The 17,913-nt window shown below is 39.0% G+C and overlaps 1 protein-coding gene across 7 annotated transcripts in view; it reads right to left on the bottom strand.

Moving 5' to 3' along the window:
- The window catches only part of NELL2 (neural EGFL like 2), a 405,295-nt gene that overhangs the window by 280,187 nt on the left and 107,195 nt on the right, over positions 1 to 17,913 (bottom strand). For all 7 annotated transcript variants that reach the window (XM_047742250.1, XM_047742251.1, XM_047742252.1 and 4 more), the window contains one exon: positions 3,557 to 3,707. In XM_047742250.1, coding sequence (XP_047598206.1) covers positions 3,557 to 3,707 — 151 coding nt within the window. The remainder of the gene's footprint in view (positions 1 to 3,556; positions 3,708 to 17,913) is intronic.

The following is a 17,913-nucleotide window of genomic DNA, read 5'->3' as shown; positions in this document are numbered from 1 at the left end:
AGACACTCATCCAGCATGCTGGCTCTGTAGTGCAATGACCTGAGTTTAAACCCTACCTCCACTTGGTTTTGGGAACCTCCAACACCTTAAGCTCTCTGGGCTTGGATTTCTTATCTGTGAAATGGGAATTGGCATATTGACTTTGTGTATTTATGGCACTTTTGTGGCATCTTTTCCTCTAGTGTTCTCAAGCACCTTACATGGACCTAGAGATGAGGAACCTGAGGCACAGAAGAGGTAAGTCATTTGCACAAGGTCACGAGCCCAGTAAGCGTTAGAGCCAGGACAGGAATGCACGCAGTGCCCCTCTCGACCTGCACTCTTAACCACTCATCAATGCTGAGGATCAAATGAGCCAATGCACAGTGTCTTTAATAACTGCCAGCTTACTAAACAAATAAAAAGTGTCTTACAAATCAAAATGATTTTTTATATCACAGAAAGACATACTATATCTCAAATATGTTTTTTAGGTAAGTGTTATCAAACTCATAGATGATATAAAGAAAGAATAAGTAAAACAAGGAATTACAGAATTAATATTGAATGTAACAAGTATAACTAGAAAGCATAAGAGCTGAGCACAAAAATGTATGTATAAATATATGTCTTATGGTGTTATTGATTAAAGTTAAAAAAGGAAATGAGCTAAATATCCAAAGTAAAGGACTGATTAAATAAAATATGACATATCTACACACACAGACAAAAGGACTAAAGCAAAATATGACAGAATGTCAACATTGGTCTCCTTTTGGTAATATAATTTGTAGTTTTTCTATTTCTTTACACTTGTCCGCTTTCCATATTTTCTACAATGGAAATATATTGCCATATTGATTTAAAAAAAAAAAACAAATATTCTCTTTCATTGAAATAACTCAATATAAATTCTCATGTGTTTTCACACATATACTTCACAGGAAGAGTAAGAAAAAAATCCATCTGACAGCAAGTCATTCTTCCTCAGATCTTTCATCAAGAATCTACCCGGTTATGATCAGGTATTTCAGAGGTCCACATACTTACTGTTTAAGATGCTAAAAATAATTTTCAAACCATCTCAGTAAGCATTAGATTGAAAGTGTATAGATTACAAGTAGTCTGTGCTGGTCAAACATTTGTACAGTTATTCATTATATTCAACTCCAGGGACCAACAAAAACATTGCCCATCTGGGACGCATATAGATGAGGGCAGTGGACCTTGTGAAATGCTGCCAGTTAAGTCTAGAGGAGCAGATGGAGCACCCAGCGCTGGCTACTCAGCTCCGAGACAAGGGAAGTAAGATGGGAGGCTGCGTAGCCATTGTGGATATAAGGATATGCCATCTGGAAGGAGGCTGGACGAGTTCCATGTGGGGAAAAGTTACCCAGCAGAAAAATCTAGTGTCCAAAATACAGGAGAATTTTTTTTTTTCCCACAAGCAGAAATAAACAGCACTAGAGGAGCCTGGGTGGCTCAGTCAGTTAAGTGTCCAAATCTTGATTTCGGCTCAGGTCATGATCTCAGGGTCCTGGGATCAAGCTCTGTGTCGGGTTCTGTGCTCAGTGGGGAGTCTCCTTGAGGATTCTCTCCCTCTCCCTGTGTGCCTCCCTTTACTCATGCTCTCTCTCTCTTGCAAATAAATAAATCTTAAAAAGAAGAAGGAGGAGGAGCAGGAGGAGAAAGAATCAGCAATAAATCAGGCTGCTCTATAAAGGAATAATATTCCTTTATTATATGTGAATCATGTTGCCTAAAGCCCAGGTGAGATGGGCAAAGTCATAACACTGTAAGCAAGGAGCTCAGGTATCAATTACTTGAAGACAAGGCCTATCCCTGGCACCAGAAACAAACCAAGAAGAAAAGCCCGAGTGAACCTTTGAAGATGGCACCTCTCCCTTTCTTGCTCTGCCTTAAAGATCTTAATCCAATTACCAAGTGAACTCTAGTGTGGCACCCTCCTCTCAACCATAGGCCAAAACTTAGAGGAGGAAAGAAGCCCAAGTGAGGGGCCTAGGAAGTTATGCCACCCCTCTGGGGCTACAGATGAATAAGGCAGGGCCTTAATAGAATAATCCAGCTAGAGTGTGATCAGGTACCATGCTCTCTACATCAGCATGCTCTATTTTGTTCTCTACACATTCGTGCTTCTGTTTGCTCTTTAGTATCTAATAAAGGTTTATTTTTATTTATTTCTTTTTAAAGATTTTATTTATTTATTTGACAGACAGAGATCACAGGTAGGCAGAGAGGCAGGCAGAGAGAGGGGGGAGGCAGGCTCCCTGCTGCGCAGAGAGCCCGATGTGGGGCTCGATCCCAGGACCTTGGGATCATGACCTGAGCCGAAGACAGAGGCTTTAACCCACTGAGCCATCCAGGTGCCCCAGTATTTAATAAAGGTTTATAAAGAACTAGGTTGCCTCATCTCTGATAAGATAAACCAAGATAAACCCACACCTGAACAGGATCATTAAAACCTCTTATATATTTTAAACACTTGACATATATAAACTCTTTAATCTTCACCACAAGCTATGAAATAGACTATCACTATCCCCATTTCACAACTGAGAAAACTGTATTACAGAAAGGCTATGTGACTTGCTCGAGGTCCATAGTTAGTAAGTCATGGAGTGGGTATTCAAAATGTGAAAATGAAGGAACTTGCATTATTAGAACTGTAGTTATTCTTTCACAAATGAATCATTTAGGGGATGCCTCAGTGGCCCAGTCAGTTAAGGATCCAACTCTTGGTTTCAGTTCAGGTCATGATCTCGGGGACCTGGGACAGAGCCCCACGTCAGACTCCACACTCAGCTTGAAGTCTGCCTGAAGATTCTCTCCCTCTGCCCCTCCCCCACTCACTCACGAGCACGCACGAGCATGCGCTCTCTCTCTCTCAAATAAATAAATCTTTAAAAAAAAAAAAGGAAGGAATCATTTAGAGATGTTTGCTATTATTCAGTAACAATCTATGTTTACACAGAGTCATGAATAATGACTCTTCTCCTCCTTCACTCTCCTCCCCCTCACCATTACTCCCACAAACTCTCCTAATCATGCTTCTACACATGTGAGAAGCTGGGAGATACTAGACAGTATTTTAATTTAATACACATCCAAGAACATAGTTGTAACTGCTGCTATTTTAGAGGTGTGTCAAAAAAGCAGTTATCTGTCAGTGGCTAAAATTATAAGACTATTAAATTCTAGACCCAGGCAATTTCCTAAAGAAATTGAATAATAGTATTTTTGTGGCTAACTATTCACAAATTAAGAAGAAATATGTTTGTCTTAAACACTGAGGAAGAAATTTCATGAGGAATTTAGTCACTAATAAGTGTGTCTTAGGAATGATGATTTTTGTGTGCTTTTAGCAACATCCATCTCCGTCTGCATCTCAGCTGATCTCAATTACTGGTGTTTGTGATTTTGCATAATGTAGCAAAATTATTCTAGCTGTTTCCTACCAATCTTGTGTAGAGTATATCTTGCTTTTGTTTACTTCTTCTGAATATGTTCATTTAACTATGTATAACGAAAACACGAAAACCCCAGCAGCCACACTCACCTGTGATCCAAGTGGTGAATGGAGAGAATAACTCCAGAATTTAAGTGGGTCTGTTTTAGAGTCACCAAAACAGTAAATTCATGTTTATTTCTCAGCTTCTGAAAAAACTGCTCAGCTGTGGCGGTGGACGCTTTTATACTTCTGGGAGTATCTAAAAAAAAGAAAGATACACTAAATAGACTAAAATTTGATTTTACAAAGTACCTTTTCCATGCAACATCTTTCAAAAAAACATTATCAAGTAACAATTGATAAATACTAAGTTCCAGACTCTTTCAACAAGACTTAAATGCTACATAGTTAATAGAACACAGGACAGTCAACCAATTACTAAACTTTTGTTCCAGGAATCTTTTTTTCAAAAATGTCCCCTTTGAGGCAAAGAATCAAAGAAGCCTGTTTGAAGAAGTGTGCTCCCAAGTTTTCTCCTGACATATTTTATCCTGGATACCACAACCAAGTCAGCGTCAACCATGAGCAAAAAGATGTACTTCCTAGAATAGGACCTAAAAGACCATGATAGAGCCATTTAGCTTTTCTGACACCTCATGACAGAAAACGGGATTTAAATCTATGTGCCACCTTCCACATTGATGTCTTTAGCCAGAAGGCATGCTATAAATAGATTTTTTAAAAGATCATTGAAATTAGTCACTCTCAGCCTTCTGTGCAGTGGATGAAACATTAAGATCAAATTGTCTTACCATATTGTTGAAAGAAATACATAGAACTTCATTCCAATGTCCCTCTCTCCAGACTCCAAGAAAGCCTAGCCAAGGAAGGTAGGCCCTGGAAGAGCAGAAACATGGACCCTACACTTCTACCTCATTTAGTCTTGCACTCCAACCTCATGACCCAGAGGGTATGGGGGCAATACAGATAGAAATGGATTTAGTGGGTAGAAAAAACCTATCATTCAAGCCATCTGCTAACTGAGCAGAAGGCTCTCCTATTCATAGTATATGCAAAGAGTTGATGGGAGCCAGAAAAAGTTTCCGTTGTTATCATCAAACCATTCTCCTCGTTTCTATGCTTTAGACTAGGTAGACTAAGTAACTATACTCACTTTAGACTAGGCAGTCTAGGTAACTACTAGGTTAAGTAGTTCTCAATGGAAAAACTACAAGCATTTAGAAAGAACAATCCCTCTTTATGCAAAACTGTCCCATATGTTGCAGAACATTTAACTCCCTTGGTCCGGGTCCAGTAAATGCCAGTGACACCTGACTCTAGTCATTATGACAACCCAAAGTTCTCCCACACATTTCCAAGCATAACCTCAGCAGCAGTGTAGCAGAAATCTTACTGAGAACCACAACCTCAATCAACCAGATTATAGGATTAATCCAAAGTTCCATACCTTTCTAGCCCCATAAATCTATGGAATAAAGATGTATCCATCTGTGGTCTGTGTCCATCACTAGGAGTGGACAGACATGGAAAAGTCCTCAAAATACCCATAAAAAAAAATACCCATAAAATAGAGGAAGGGATGCATAATCCCAGTACAGTGAAAGAAGTGCTATCATACAGGTAGGAACAAAGTGTGGACAGATCACAGAGGGGAAAAATAGCCAACATCATGTGGAGGGAAGGATCTCAGAAGACAGATGGCATTTGATCAGGAGTTGACCAGTAGAAAAGAGAGAGAAAAGCATTCCAGTCATAGGAATAGTGTGTGAAAAAGCAGAAAGGTGTAAAAGGGCATGACGAGGCTGAAACAGTGACTAGCAGCCATTGCGGGATGGGCCTGAATAGTAAAACTGGACTGGATAGGCAGGACCTTGCGTGCCAATGTACCCGTGATTTCTGTCACCATCATCAATTTACACCCTTGCTAAAAAAACAGACAAAACACAAACAAACAAACAAAAAAACCCAAATAGTACAAAACAAAAGAAACCCTCTTATTTACCACTGAAAAATGATATTTACCACTGAAAAATGATCCTTCCCCACTCTCAACACAAGACTTCCCTCTACACCAATCAGAGCAACACCAAACCCCGTCCACAGCCACTGATTCAGGAACGAGCCTAATCCAGGGCACTGAAGTCACACCCATGATATCTTTTCAAAGTTTTAGGAAAAAGAAATTTCTTGTTTCAAAAAAGAAACTTCCTCAGCTCCAATCAATATTCACAGCTCAAAAGCATAATAGTAATCTACAATTTCTGCCATAGTCAACACGATAGTTTCTCCCCAAGTTCCATCAGGGATAAGACTGGCTATGGAGGGGATTCCATACAAATCTTCCTAACTCCAAAATGTTCCACTTCCTCAAGGACACATACAAAATGTAATTCTGTGAGAATAATTCATCTAGTGTCAACTTTTAATCCACTCCAATTGATACACAAGTAAATCATTCACAAACTTCACCACTTCATCTTAATTTGATAGATAAAAGCAAATTAAAATTAAATTATAAATATTTATTGTGCTTTCCCCCCTTTTCAGGCAGGTAGAGTTTGAACAGCATCCTTTGTCTTGCTGAACAGGATAATAGATGGGGATGCAAATGAGAGAAGCAGAGAAAGGACTGACTGCACTGAATACAGAAATGAAGATCAGACCCACAGAGAGATCCAAAGATGTGGCCCGGAGAGCTTGAGCTCATCCATGGGGCGAAAAAGACTTTAGAACTGGGCCACAACTGCCTTACAAGTGAAATTTTTGAAAAGAGATGTTTATGGAGGGTTTATAGCAGTTTTGTCATTTGGTATGCACAGAAAACCATCACTAATCTCTATATTATTTTCCACTGCTTTTGGAGTCAGATTTTTGGGGAGAATTGAGAGATTGTATTATTTTTGCGAGCTTTCTCTGTTTTGTTTTAGATGAAATGATATATAAAAAGATTGAACTTGAGATGAAAGGAAGAAGGATCTAAAAGAGGGGATTACATTTGAGTATCATTAATAAAAACGTAAGGCACCATGGTTGAAAACACAGTGAAGGAATCTTGATAGGTGAAGAAACATTTTTTTAAAAAATTGATCAATCTCAATTTTGGAAAAATTTCTCTGATGGCCATACAAAAAGTTATTTGAAGAAAGAAAAAAGCTGAACATAGGGAAAACTCTTGAGAAACTCTCAACTCGGATGATCATAGACTCTTCTGTTAGATTTCACAAATTTTAAACATCACATTTTGACATCCCTAAACTACCTTTCCCAAACCAAATCATCTCTCCAAGCTCTACTCCCAGCCCATTACCTTCCCTATTTTGCCCCCTCAGTGAGGGTAGGTGACTTGTAAGAAGGAGGGACCCTCCAACACAAACATGCCAGCAGAAGTCCCATTCAGTTCATACTATAGTGATAAGGAGAAATAATATTGGGTTGTTGTTTGTTTTTTTTTCCCCCCTATCTTGATTAACCAAATTCTTTACATAGAGATTTACAAACAGACTTGCATGAACTTCCCACCTGTGTTATGGAGAGGGACAATATGGAAGGTAATGGAAGGGAGGAAACCTCATCTGACTTACTGTGACCTCAAGAGGGTCTCCTCACCTGGCACCTCCAGCCCAATCAGGATTACTTGAGAGCACTTCTAGGAAGTATAAATCATGACTGCATCATACTTTCAGCTATCAACAGAACACCATCTCTTACCCACGCTCACCTCACCCTAATATTATTTAAATCTATTGTTGCTCTTAAAAACATGCTTTCATAAATTCATTATGCCTGAGTCCAGGAAGGACTTGATGGGGGCCTGAATTCTGTGAGGAGCATTGGAATAAACAGGAGTGGTAGAATTCCAGAGATTTTTAGAAAATAGAATCTAAAGAATTTGGTCACTAATAAAAACACATGCAAAGGCAAAAGAAAGAGAAAACTGAAGCTAATCGAATCTAACGTTTCTAGCTTGAAAGACCAGATGAAAGGAAATGCAGTGGGAGCATGATGGTACCCAGATGGGCTATCAGTTTTAGCAAAGGTCATTCTGATGTGCGATGGGACACACAAGTAGGAGTGTTCTCTGTGGAGGTGGCACCACAGAACTTGACCTCATGAGAGAAATCAAGGATGGCAATATAGATTTAGAAGTCATCAGAAATCATAGAAATCACAATAATGAGAGGACGAAAGGATGAACCATGAAAAAACTAAATCTAACACAGAGTAGCAACAATATATATATAACCTAATATATACACATATATAATGCTGCACATCTGCTACTTTACAACATGTATCCTTCAAAAATGTATAATGATATATTTTCCCCTTTGAACCCACATTTCATTTTGGTTCTCATAAAGCCTTGGAAACTTGACAAGGGACAACCATTACTACTTCCTTTTTCAATGTGTGAAACTAACCAAGGAATAACCCTGTGATTCACCCAAAGGCACCTGGCATGCCAGAAGTTTGATGGGGATGATAATTTCTGGTCCAGTATTCTCTCCACTAAATCACACTGCCTCCTGAACATGGCATCCTTTATCCAAGCTCAACTGCCACTCACAAACAGAAATGCAAATAAGAGAGCTCCGACATAGAAAATAATCCAGAAAAAAAGTAATTACATAAGACAACATTTTTAGTTCCGTAAGCGACTAGCTTAGTAGTGATTTTAAGAAAGGTCACTTTCCTCATTTGCATTTCTGTTTCTCAATTTGTAAAATTAACATTCCTGCCTTCTATTTTCATCTCAAGGATTATACAGTGTTCAGAGAGACTTCTGAGTTCCCACAATTATTACTAGACCCAATTCTAGTCTCCACCAGAAAATCAAGTCAAAGAAACCCATCATGTGAGAATTAATTTTACTTTATTTTTATCATTTCACCTTTCAGAATTAATAATTTAATACAGATATATATGAAGCAATTTCTCAACAAGGCCTCTTGTTAGGAACCAAACATAGAGAAATAAAGAGTGGTGGCTGGCAGAACACACTCTGAACCCAGAAGAATGAGGTTTCAATGCCAGCTATGCAGATTATTAGCTATGCTTGGCATGTAGTAAACACCATGTGTTGGCTATTAGGATTAGGATACTTACCATTATTACTCTTTCAAGCAGTGAGACTGTGGAATTCGCTAAAACTACCCACAGCCATGATACCCATGATACCGTTGTGGCGACTTCTCAGCTTTCTTTCATTCTAAGTATCCCAAAGTCAGCCATAAAATATCAGTTTCCGCATTTGGAAATAGGCATAAAAGTTTTTGGCAATCAAATTATTCTTAGGATAAAATCCTGCCTACCACTCTCCGTTTCTACAGAACTATGAATGATCATTCATTTATGGACAAAAATCAATGTAAACCGAATTTCTTTTCAATGAAAGTCTGACAGAGATCATTTCAAATTGCCTCTTCAGAGAAAAACAGGCTGATAAGAGTGGCCTTTAAACACTGCTATAAAACCCCACAGAAAAACTGAGCAACAGGATGCCTGGATGGTTCAGGGAGTTAAGCATCTCCCTTCAGCTCAGGTCATGATCTCAGGGTTCTAGGATCCAGTCCCACGTGGGGCTCCTTGCTCAGCAGGGTGTCTGCTTCTCCTTCTGCCCCTCTCCCTGCTCATACTCTCTCTCACTCTGATTTAAAGAAATAAAATCTTCAAAAAAAAGGAAAGGAAAAAACTAATCAACACACCCATGCCGGAGCAGGGCTTCTTTTTTTTTTTTTTTTTTTTTAAGATTTTATTTATTTATCTGAGAGAGAATGAGTGAGAGAGAACACAAGAGAGGAGAAGGTCAGAGGGAGAAGCAGACTCCCCAAGGAGCTGGGAGCCCAATGCGAGACTCGATCCTGGAAGTCCGGGATCATGACCTGAGCCAAAGGCAGTCGCCCAACCAACTGAGCCACCCAGGCGCCCTGGAGCAGGGCTTCTTAACTGCAGAATCACTTGAGATTAAAATAAAACTTTGTTTCAACATTTTCCAATTTTATTGTGTGCAGAACCTAAAAAAACTCCTTAAAAAAAAAAACACAAAAAACTCGTGGCTTTTTCAAGCAGTTTTCGATAAGTAATGAAGAAGTTCTGAAGCGATCCCATCAAAACATTCATTTTTAGTCATGAGACTACCAGGATGGAGTGATAGGTTCCCGAGTGAATGTAGTCACAATTTTAGGTACTTAAGCATTATGTTATGTAGCCCCATATACACTGTAGTGAAGGGAAGAAAGGAGAGGGAGAGAGAGACTGGTTTATTTCAAAAATAGACTGGAAATTAATGGAAGCATGTATGTGGTAGTAAACATGAGTGCTCACTGAAAAGGAAAGTCAGTCTGGCGCTTCTTTAAGTATTTTTGGTGTGTTAGTAAAGGAGAAGGGATTTGTCCACCAACGAATAACCAAGAAATTGGGAAGAATTATTTTCTTCTTTCACACTTAAACCACATGACTACGACTGCCATCATGAACCAAATGAGTCTCTGCCACGGACAGGTCTCTACCCCATCTGCACTATATTAAAACCTAAATTGATTTTCCCCCACACAACCAGACGAATACAAATACCATGTGCAAATTCAATTATAAAAACAGTCTAATCTCAGGCCTAAGATGGTTGACTTAGAATGTGCCAAAACTCACCAAATGACTTTTTTTTTCAGTCTCTAACTATGAAAGGCTGTTATCTTCTAAATTCAGGTAGGAATATATGAAGTCAGAAACTAGTTCCTGTCCGTTGCTCTTACTCTCCCTTCAAAATATCAATGCCTTTACAGTGCAAACTTTCAAGCCAAAGTAATAGTTACAATTTTCAAAGCCACTAAAATTTGATTAACACTATATATGTAGTTTGCAAAGTCCTTAAATATGAACAGTCTCATTTAAGCCTCAGAGCAACTCTGAATAAATGGGATTATTGCTCTGCAGTAACAGAAATTACAGATGAGGAAAGAGAGGCACAGAGAAGCCCAGACCCTTGCAATCTTTGCCACATGTGGCTCAAAATCAGAGCTCATTTCTATGAATTTACTCTATTAGAAACTTGCTGGTTTGAAACCTCAGGAGCTTCCCCAGTGATATCTGAAACAGGCCCCAGACCCAGAGGGCAAGGAGAGACAAAAGAGGCAGGCCACTCCAGATTGGGAGGGGGCAGGTTTAATAAGCAAGGGAACTTATTTACAAGGCTTGCCTTGGGCAGCCGCAGGACACAGATCTCTCCATCTGCTGGCAAAAATCTCAAATTTATACAGAAGCCTTATTAACTGGATTCACTCAAGTTATACCAATCAACGTGGTCGCCACAATACATTGCTCTCACCAGTGCATCCCAGAAAATGTCTCCCACTGTGGGAATGGTGGGCAGAGTGAGCATTTCAAGGACTGGAAGGAGGGGAGAAGCCTCTGATTGCTGAGGTCCAGCACAAGGGTCAATCCGAGGTCATGTCCTCTCCATGACCTCCTCCAACAGAGCTATCAGAAACAATTAGGATATAAACAAATGAACCCACCAAATTCAACTGCAGAGCCAGAATCCCCACCCAAGCCAGCGTGTTTCCTATTATTACATGGTAGTACCCTACCAAAGCGATGGTGATACACTCGGGAAAGTAAATAAACCCTGATTCTAACTTAACTTTTATAAAAATATATTCCGAAGAGAAATACACTTTTCTCGATTTTCAGATCAATTTAAGCTTTACAAATCTACAAAACAGTTCAATTACATAATCTTCTCAGCTAGATATTCTAAACTATTGAGATATGAACTATAAAACCAAAGGCTTTTTTAAAAGACAATTTTCAAGTAATTCTCCTTAAAAAATTATTGGGCAAAACATATGAGTAATCCACAACTTTCTAATGGGGCAACCCCACATCTGATGACACCACATCCTCACCCTTTAGCTGTCTATTCGTCCCTCATATTACCAGCTGACCCCAGTACATACTCTTGGAAAGTCAACTTCTCCTTCTATATTTTATTCCCATGAAACCCCAAAACAATCTCAAAAGTTTCTTTCTAATCAACAGCTAATTATAATTTGATTCAATGCATAATAAGCATATGTATCTTCGTGTATTATTTACAAAATCGTTGGCTTAATGTTGTGAATATCCAACCACATAAAAACATACACACGTGAATATATCAGAAATTAAAACATAAGCACCCACACCATTCCAAGAAACAAAAACAAATAATAGGTTCTACTCCTGGATTTAGTGACTAAATGGTTGACATTAAGCAAATCATTTATGACTCATATGTTGGAATTTTCATGAACGAAGTAGCACAAAATTTGGTCAGAATGTAGGAGGGCTACAAACAATAAAATGTCTATAATTTTGAGCTTAAAATTACAGTATTAAAATTTTGTACATAACAGATATGAGTTATGTAGATCACTCCATTTTGTTTGTTTCGAGTCCAGGCTAACCAGTAAACTTCTGATAGAACTTTGGCTTCCCAGGTACATTATTCTTCAGAGACAGCAGTAGTAATTAACCACTATGAGTATTCTCGTTTAGTTCACTGTTGTAATCCTCAATGTAGATTAAAATTAAAATTGGCACTTGAGTTTATAATCAGATTAATGCTTTTGGCTAGTGTGAAGCTTCCCTCAGAAACTCACCAGGGAAGTTACCAGCTGTTTTGTTACCAGCAAAATTAAGAGGCTAAATGAGCTAACAGAGATCTCTTTTTATCATCTCTTCCCCTAACTGGAATACGGCTCAAGACTACGACTAAACAGACAGAGATGTTAAGTAAATGAAAGGGATGATGACGAGGACAATGACAATGGCAATGATATTAACCACAACTTCAATATACATTGTATTCCTGGTTGTGTTCCTGATACTGCCTCATTACCCGCAGACAGTAGTCTCAACAATATCATTTGAATATATGTAGCAGAATTAAGAATTGGTAATTTACTAGATCTTTATTTAAACCAATCCAAAATGTATTATCAAATTGAACCCAAACTGAATGCATACAATCTGTCAGCTAATATCGAAGCCAATATCTTAAATGCATAAGTAAAATTAAATTCATGGACTATCATACTTTGGCCTTACACTGAAACCTTCAATAAATGAAACGCATGAATGTCTTTTCAAAAAAGGAAGAAAACTCAATTTTTCACTGGTCTTACCCTTAGCCATACACCAGAAGGTTCAAATGCACTTTCATATACTGACTCCAGTTACTGCTGTATGAGGTATTGCTTAAATTAACAATGTACTCATCTTAACATTAAACTGCATAAATTCATGAATTAGGTCATTTTCCCCTCTTGTAAATCATCCCATATATAGTATATATGTTATATCTTAAATGCACACATAATTTCTCTTTGTAAGGTTTTCATATCAATTAAAAGAGTGATTCTAAGTGCAAAAGAGAAATGCACAGATGCTAACTTTTTAAGTGAAAACTGAATCACAAGTTATTCCTTTATTGTTCTTGAGGTCTGATCAAATATTCATTCAGTCCCTGAGAAGGATAAGAGAGAGAAAAAGAAATATCATTTATATATTTATTTATTTATTTATTTATATTTTTATATATATTCATATATATATATATATTTATTCACACACATATAATGAAAAATCTGGCTATCTTTTTATCCATATGTGTGCTTGGCTTGGCTCAGCTTTAGTCAAATTATGAGTGTAAAAAGAAAAAGAAAACTAACAGAATCAAGGTGAGATCTCTCCTATATATCTCGAACATTTGGTTGATACCCATTAATTAGCAAGAGTAAGGAATAGGGATCTATAATATATAGGTTTACACATTTATAAAAAATGTGAAGGTTATATATTGTGCAACCCCAGCCTGCACAAGCAGGTTCTAACAGAATCTTTGCTGAATAGCCAAAGAGCTAGCATGCAGTGCTCCATCAATTACGTAGGGCTGAAGTGCTGAAATGCACAATCTCATCTTCCACCTAATAGGCCAATTTGACCTGAGACATCAATTTTGGGAGTTTGTTCTGCTTTTATCCTTCTTTAATTAGAATAATCAAATTATTCTGGAATAACAAGACACCAAAATATCAGTTATCATGATTAATCACCCTATCAAAATCATGCTACATTTCTTTTTTTATGATTATTATTTTCACTGCAACAAAGAAAACAACATTCATTATAAGGTACCAAAGGACACAGAGCACAGAATATTCAGTTTCTCAATCTAGTTTCTCTAATCCACATGGTTACCCAGGTGGAAACTACATTCCCTAGTTTCCTTTTTACCTAACGTGGACAGGTGACAAGTTCTGGTCAACAGGATGCAAGTAGAAGTGACATGTGCTAGAATTCAGATTTTAGTATTAGAAAGGAAACTCCTTGCCCTCCACTCTCACTTTCCTGGGTCTGGAGCGGGGATACTGAGGTAGTATGCCAAGTTCTTCAATGAAGACAGGGCAATGTGGGGCCTTGAATAATGTGGCAGAGCTGCTCATCAGCTCTTGAGACTGTTATGTGAGAGGGAAATAGACATCCTTCTTAAGCACTGCATTTGGTACTCCTTGTTACAGGAGCTTAGCCTATTCCCTAAGTAATACATCTCCCTCAAGTTTCCTATGACTCATCTGGAATGGAATGTCATTCTTTAAAACATGGATCAGCAAAATTTTCTGGATAAGTCCAGACAGGATTATATGTCAATACCTGCCCTTGTTACCCCAGGCCCCATACTGTCTCCCCTCAGTTTCTGAGCCAGTTATAGTGATACCACAAAATCAAAGAAGGGGCTCAGACTTAAGTATTAACAAAAAAGAGCTCTGAGAATTTGGGCAGCCTCTAAACTTAATCATTTCCCAGCCTACAAAGTTGGACTTTTGCTTCAGTTTCCTAGCCTAGAACTCTTGACTCTGCCCTGCACACCAATCTCATGTTCTGGAGCTTTGTTGGGATCTTGCCAATTCTCTATGCTGTGCCTCAGGAATGGATGAATCTGCTAAAGAGTGTGAGAATACTAGATTTATCAAATGATGTCTGCCTGCCTGGCTCTGAAATGTGGGGGCTACTGGACTTGCCTCATTTATCAGACTGGATACCACCCCAACTCCCAACCCCACCCCATCTTACCACCCTGTTGGACTTTTCCCCACCTCTTTAAGTTTTTCTAAATCCAATTCACTATTTAAATGCTGATACTATCCTGGATAAAGTAGAGAAGATTCGCTTACTGACTAAACTAATTTCTGGATTTCACCTTACTAGAAGCTATATAATCACCACTGCTGATTCATCCATTCTCAGGAGCCTTAAATCTAATCCCATCACAACCTGTACCTCTCCTATTTCAAGGCCTGGATTTCTCCCTAAGAGCCTATTCCAGAGCTAAGGATTACTTTCTGCTTTCCATTCACTTTCATTAATTCAACAAAGTTATAACTGAGCACTTGCTATGTGCTGAGCATTCAGAAATGAAGATCAAAAAATGGGCAGAAGAAATGAACAGACACTTCTCCAATGAAGACATATAAATGGCTAACAGACACATGAAAAAATGTTCATCATCACTAGCCATCAGGGAGATTAAAATCAAAACCACATTGAGATACCATCTTACACCAGTTAGATTGGCCAAAATTAACAAGACAGTAAACAACATGTGTTGGAGAGGATGTGGAGAAAGGGGAACCCTCTTACACTGTTGGTGGGAATGCAAGTTGGTGCAGCCACTTTGGAAAACAGTGTGGAGATTCCTTAAGAAATGAAAAATAGAGCTTCCCTATGACCCTGCAACTGCACTATTGGGTACTTAACCCAAAGATACAGATGTAGTGAAAAGAAGGGCCATCTGTATCCCAATGTTCATAGCAGCAATGGCCAGTTGCCAAACTGTGGAAAGAACCAAGATGCCCTTCAACGGATGAATGGATAAAGAAGAGGTCCATATGTAAGGGCCTGCTTAGCCAGAGCGAGCCATTTTGTTGTTTATGCAGTAAACTTAGATTGACCCTGCCCCCCCCCAGAGGAACTTACTTAGAAACAAGTCTGGGAAACCAGTAAAATATGACTGACCAGCCCCTGATAACAGAGCCCATATACCAGGACCTGTCAGGTCATGGGGAGGTAACAGAGCCCAGAATACAAGGATGAGTCAAGCCAGGTGGAGACATCCAATCAGGAAAGCACCTCCCTAACCACCCAAGAATGTGGGCCCTGCCTTTTGGGCGCCTTTTGAGTGCCAATTCTTACCAGAGTGATAGGCTAGTTCAAATAGCCACTATAGGGTGAATTGTAATTCAATTGGCCACCTGTGTGTGGCCAGGCTCAACCACAAGGCCTTTGCTCTATAAAAGTTAGTCTGTGAGGCTGGGAGGGGTCGCCTCTTTGCAAGAGACGGCCCTGGCCAGTCAGTTTGATTCTCGATGCTTGGTGCGAAATAAAGCTTTGCTTGACCTTCGCTTTGTATCAGTCTCGCTCCTTTGACCATGGATCCAACACATATATACTATAGAGTATTATGCCTCCATCAGAAAGGATGAATACCCAACTTTTGTATCAACATGGACGGGACTGGAAGAGATTATGCTGAGTGAAATAAGTCAAGAAGAGAGAGTCAATTATCATATGGTTTCGCTTATTTGTGAAGCATAAGGAATAACACAGAGGACATAGGGAGAGGGAGAGGGGAAGGGAGTTGGGGTAAATTGGAGGGGGAGATGAACCATGAGAGACTGTGGACTCTGAGAAACAAACTGAGGGTTTGGACGGGAAGGGGGTGGAAGGTTGGGTGAGCCTGATGGTGGGTATTATGGATGGCACGTATTGCATGGAGCACTGTGTATGGTGCATAAACAATGAATTCTGGAACACTTAAAAGAAACTTCAAAAGAAAAAAAAAAAGAAGAAAAGAAATGAAGATCAAGAATCATCCCAATTATGAACTGTCTACCTTAATGTGGCAGAGATGTTAGTTGTCCTCCAACAGCAATAATTCTCTTCTTTTTAGTAATAAGACATATCACATTTACCATGGCACATGGTTACCCAGCAAGAAACTACATTCCCTAGTTTCCTTTGTACCTAACATCGCCAGGTGACAAGTTCTGGTCAACAGGATGCGAGTAGAAGTGATATGCACTAGAATTCAGATTTAGTATTAGAAAGGAAACTCCTTGCCCTCCACTCTCCTTTCCCTGGGTCTGGAGCAGGGATACTAAGGTAGTAAGCCAAGTTCTTCAATGAGGACAAGGGCAATGTGGGGCCTTGAATAATGTGGTGGAGCTGCCCATCAGCCCTGGAACCAGGTTGTCCCATGAAAGGGAAATAGACCTTCTGTGAGCACTTTGAGACATCTCTCTTTGAGCACTGCATTTGGGGCCTCTTTTTTTACAGGGACTTTGTCTATTCCCTAATAATATATTCCCTAAATAATACATCTCCCCAAGGTTCCTATGACTCATCCAAAATGGGGCATGCATTCTTTAAAACAAGGATCAGCAAAATTTTCTGCATAAGGCCAGACAGCAAATTATTTTAGGCTTTACAAAGCCATGTACATCTCTGTTGCATATTCTTTTAAATTTATTTTTATTTTTTTTACAATAATTTAAAAATGTCAAAAACATTTTAAAATGTTAAAAAAAATTGGGGCGCCTGGGTGGCTCAGTGGGTTAAGCCGCTGCCTTCGGCTCAGGTCATGATCCCAGGTCCTGGGTTCGAGCCCCACATCGGGCTTTCTGCTCAGCAGGGAGCCTGCTTCCTCCTCTCTCTCTGCCTGCCTCTCTGCTTACTTGTGATTTCTCTCTGTCAAATAAATAAATAAAATCTTTAAAAAAAAAAAATAAAAAAAAAATAAAATGTTAAAAAAATATATTAGCTCAAGCAGTCATGCAAAAACAGGCCTCAAGTTTGGCCCACAGGGCCATAGTTTACCGACTCCTGGAAGCAACAAATACAGATATAATTTCCCCCAATAAAGCTCAAGTCTTTTATATCTTTAGTTAGTTATGTTTATGTCTAGAAAGGAAGATCAAAACAATGTGAAAGGAGGCTCAGTGAGAGAAGTCTAGATGCTGTGCAAGCAGGAAAGGAAGGAGACAAACTTGCCTTCATCACTGCTATTGATATGTAAATTTGGGAGGGCACACCCTATCTTTTCTCATTCTGTGATTTTTTCCAAGTGCAGGGAGGGATCAATTCTATGGTTCTCCTTTTGGGCATAGCCCACACAGAAGACAATCAGTAAGTGTGGCCAACTGTATTGCTGAGTGATGGCTTTGCCACCTACTTCCCTGCCTTTTAATGACAATATACTGTTGTCTGCTCAAGTAACTAAGCAAAGGTTACAGATTTATTTTGCCTCAAATATTCCTTCTCTTTGCCACCTAGTTTAACATTATGATTTAAAAGGTAAAGGACAATTCCAATGAACTAAACTAGAACGATACAAAAACATTTACAAT

Source organism: Lutra lutra, chromosome 8 (assembly GCF_902655055.1).
Source record: "Lutra lutra chromosome 8, mLutLut1.2, whole genome shotgun sequence".
Classification (NCBI taxonomy): domain Eukaryota; kingdom Metazoa; phylum Chordata; class Mammalia; order Carnivora; family Mustelidae; genus Lutra; species Lutra lutra.
Note: the sequence above shows the minus strand (reverse complement) of the source record. Positions and strands in the feature narration are given on the sequence as shown.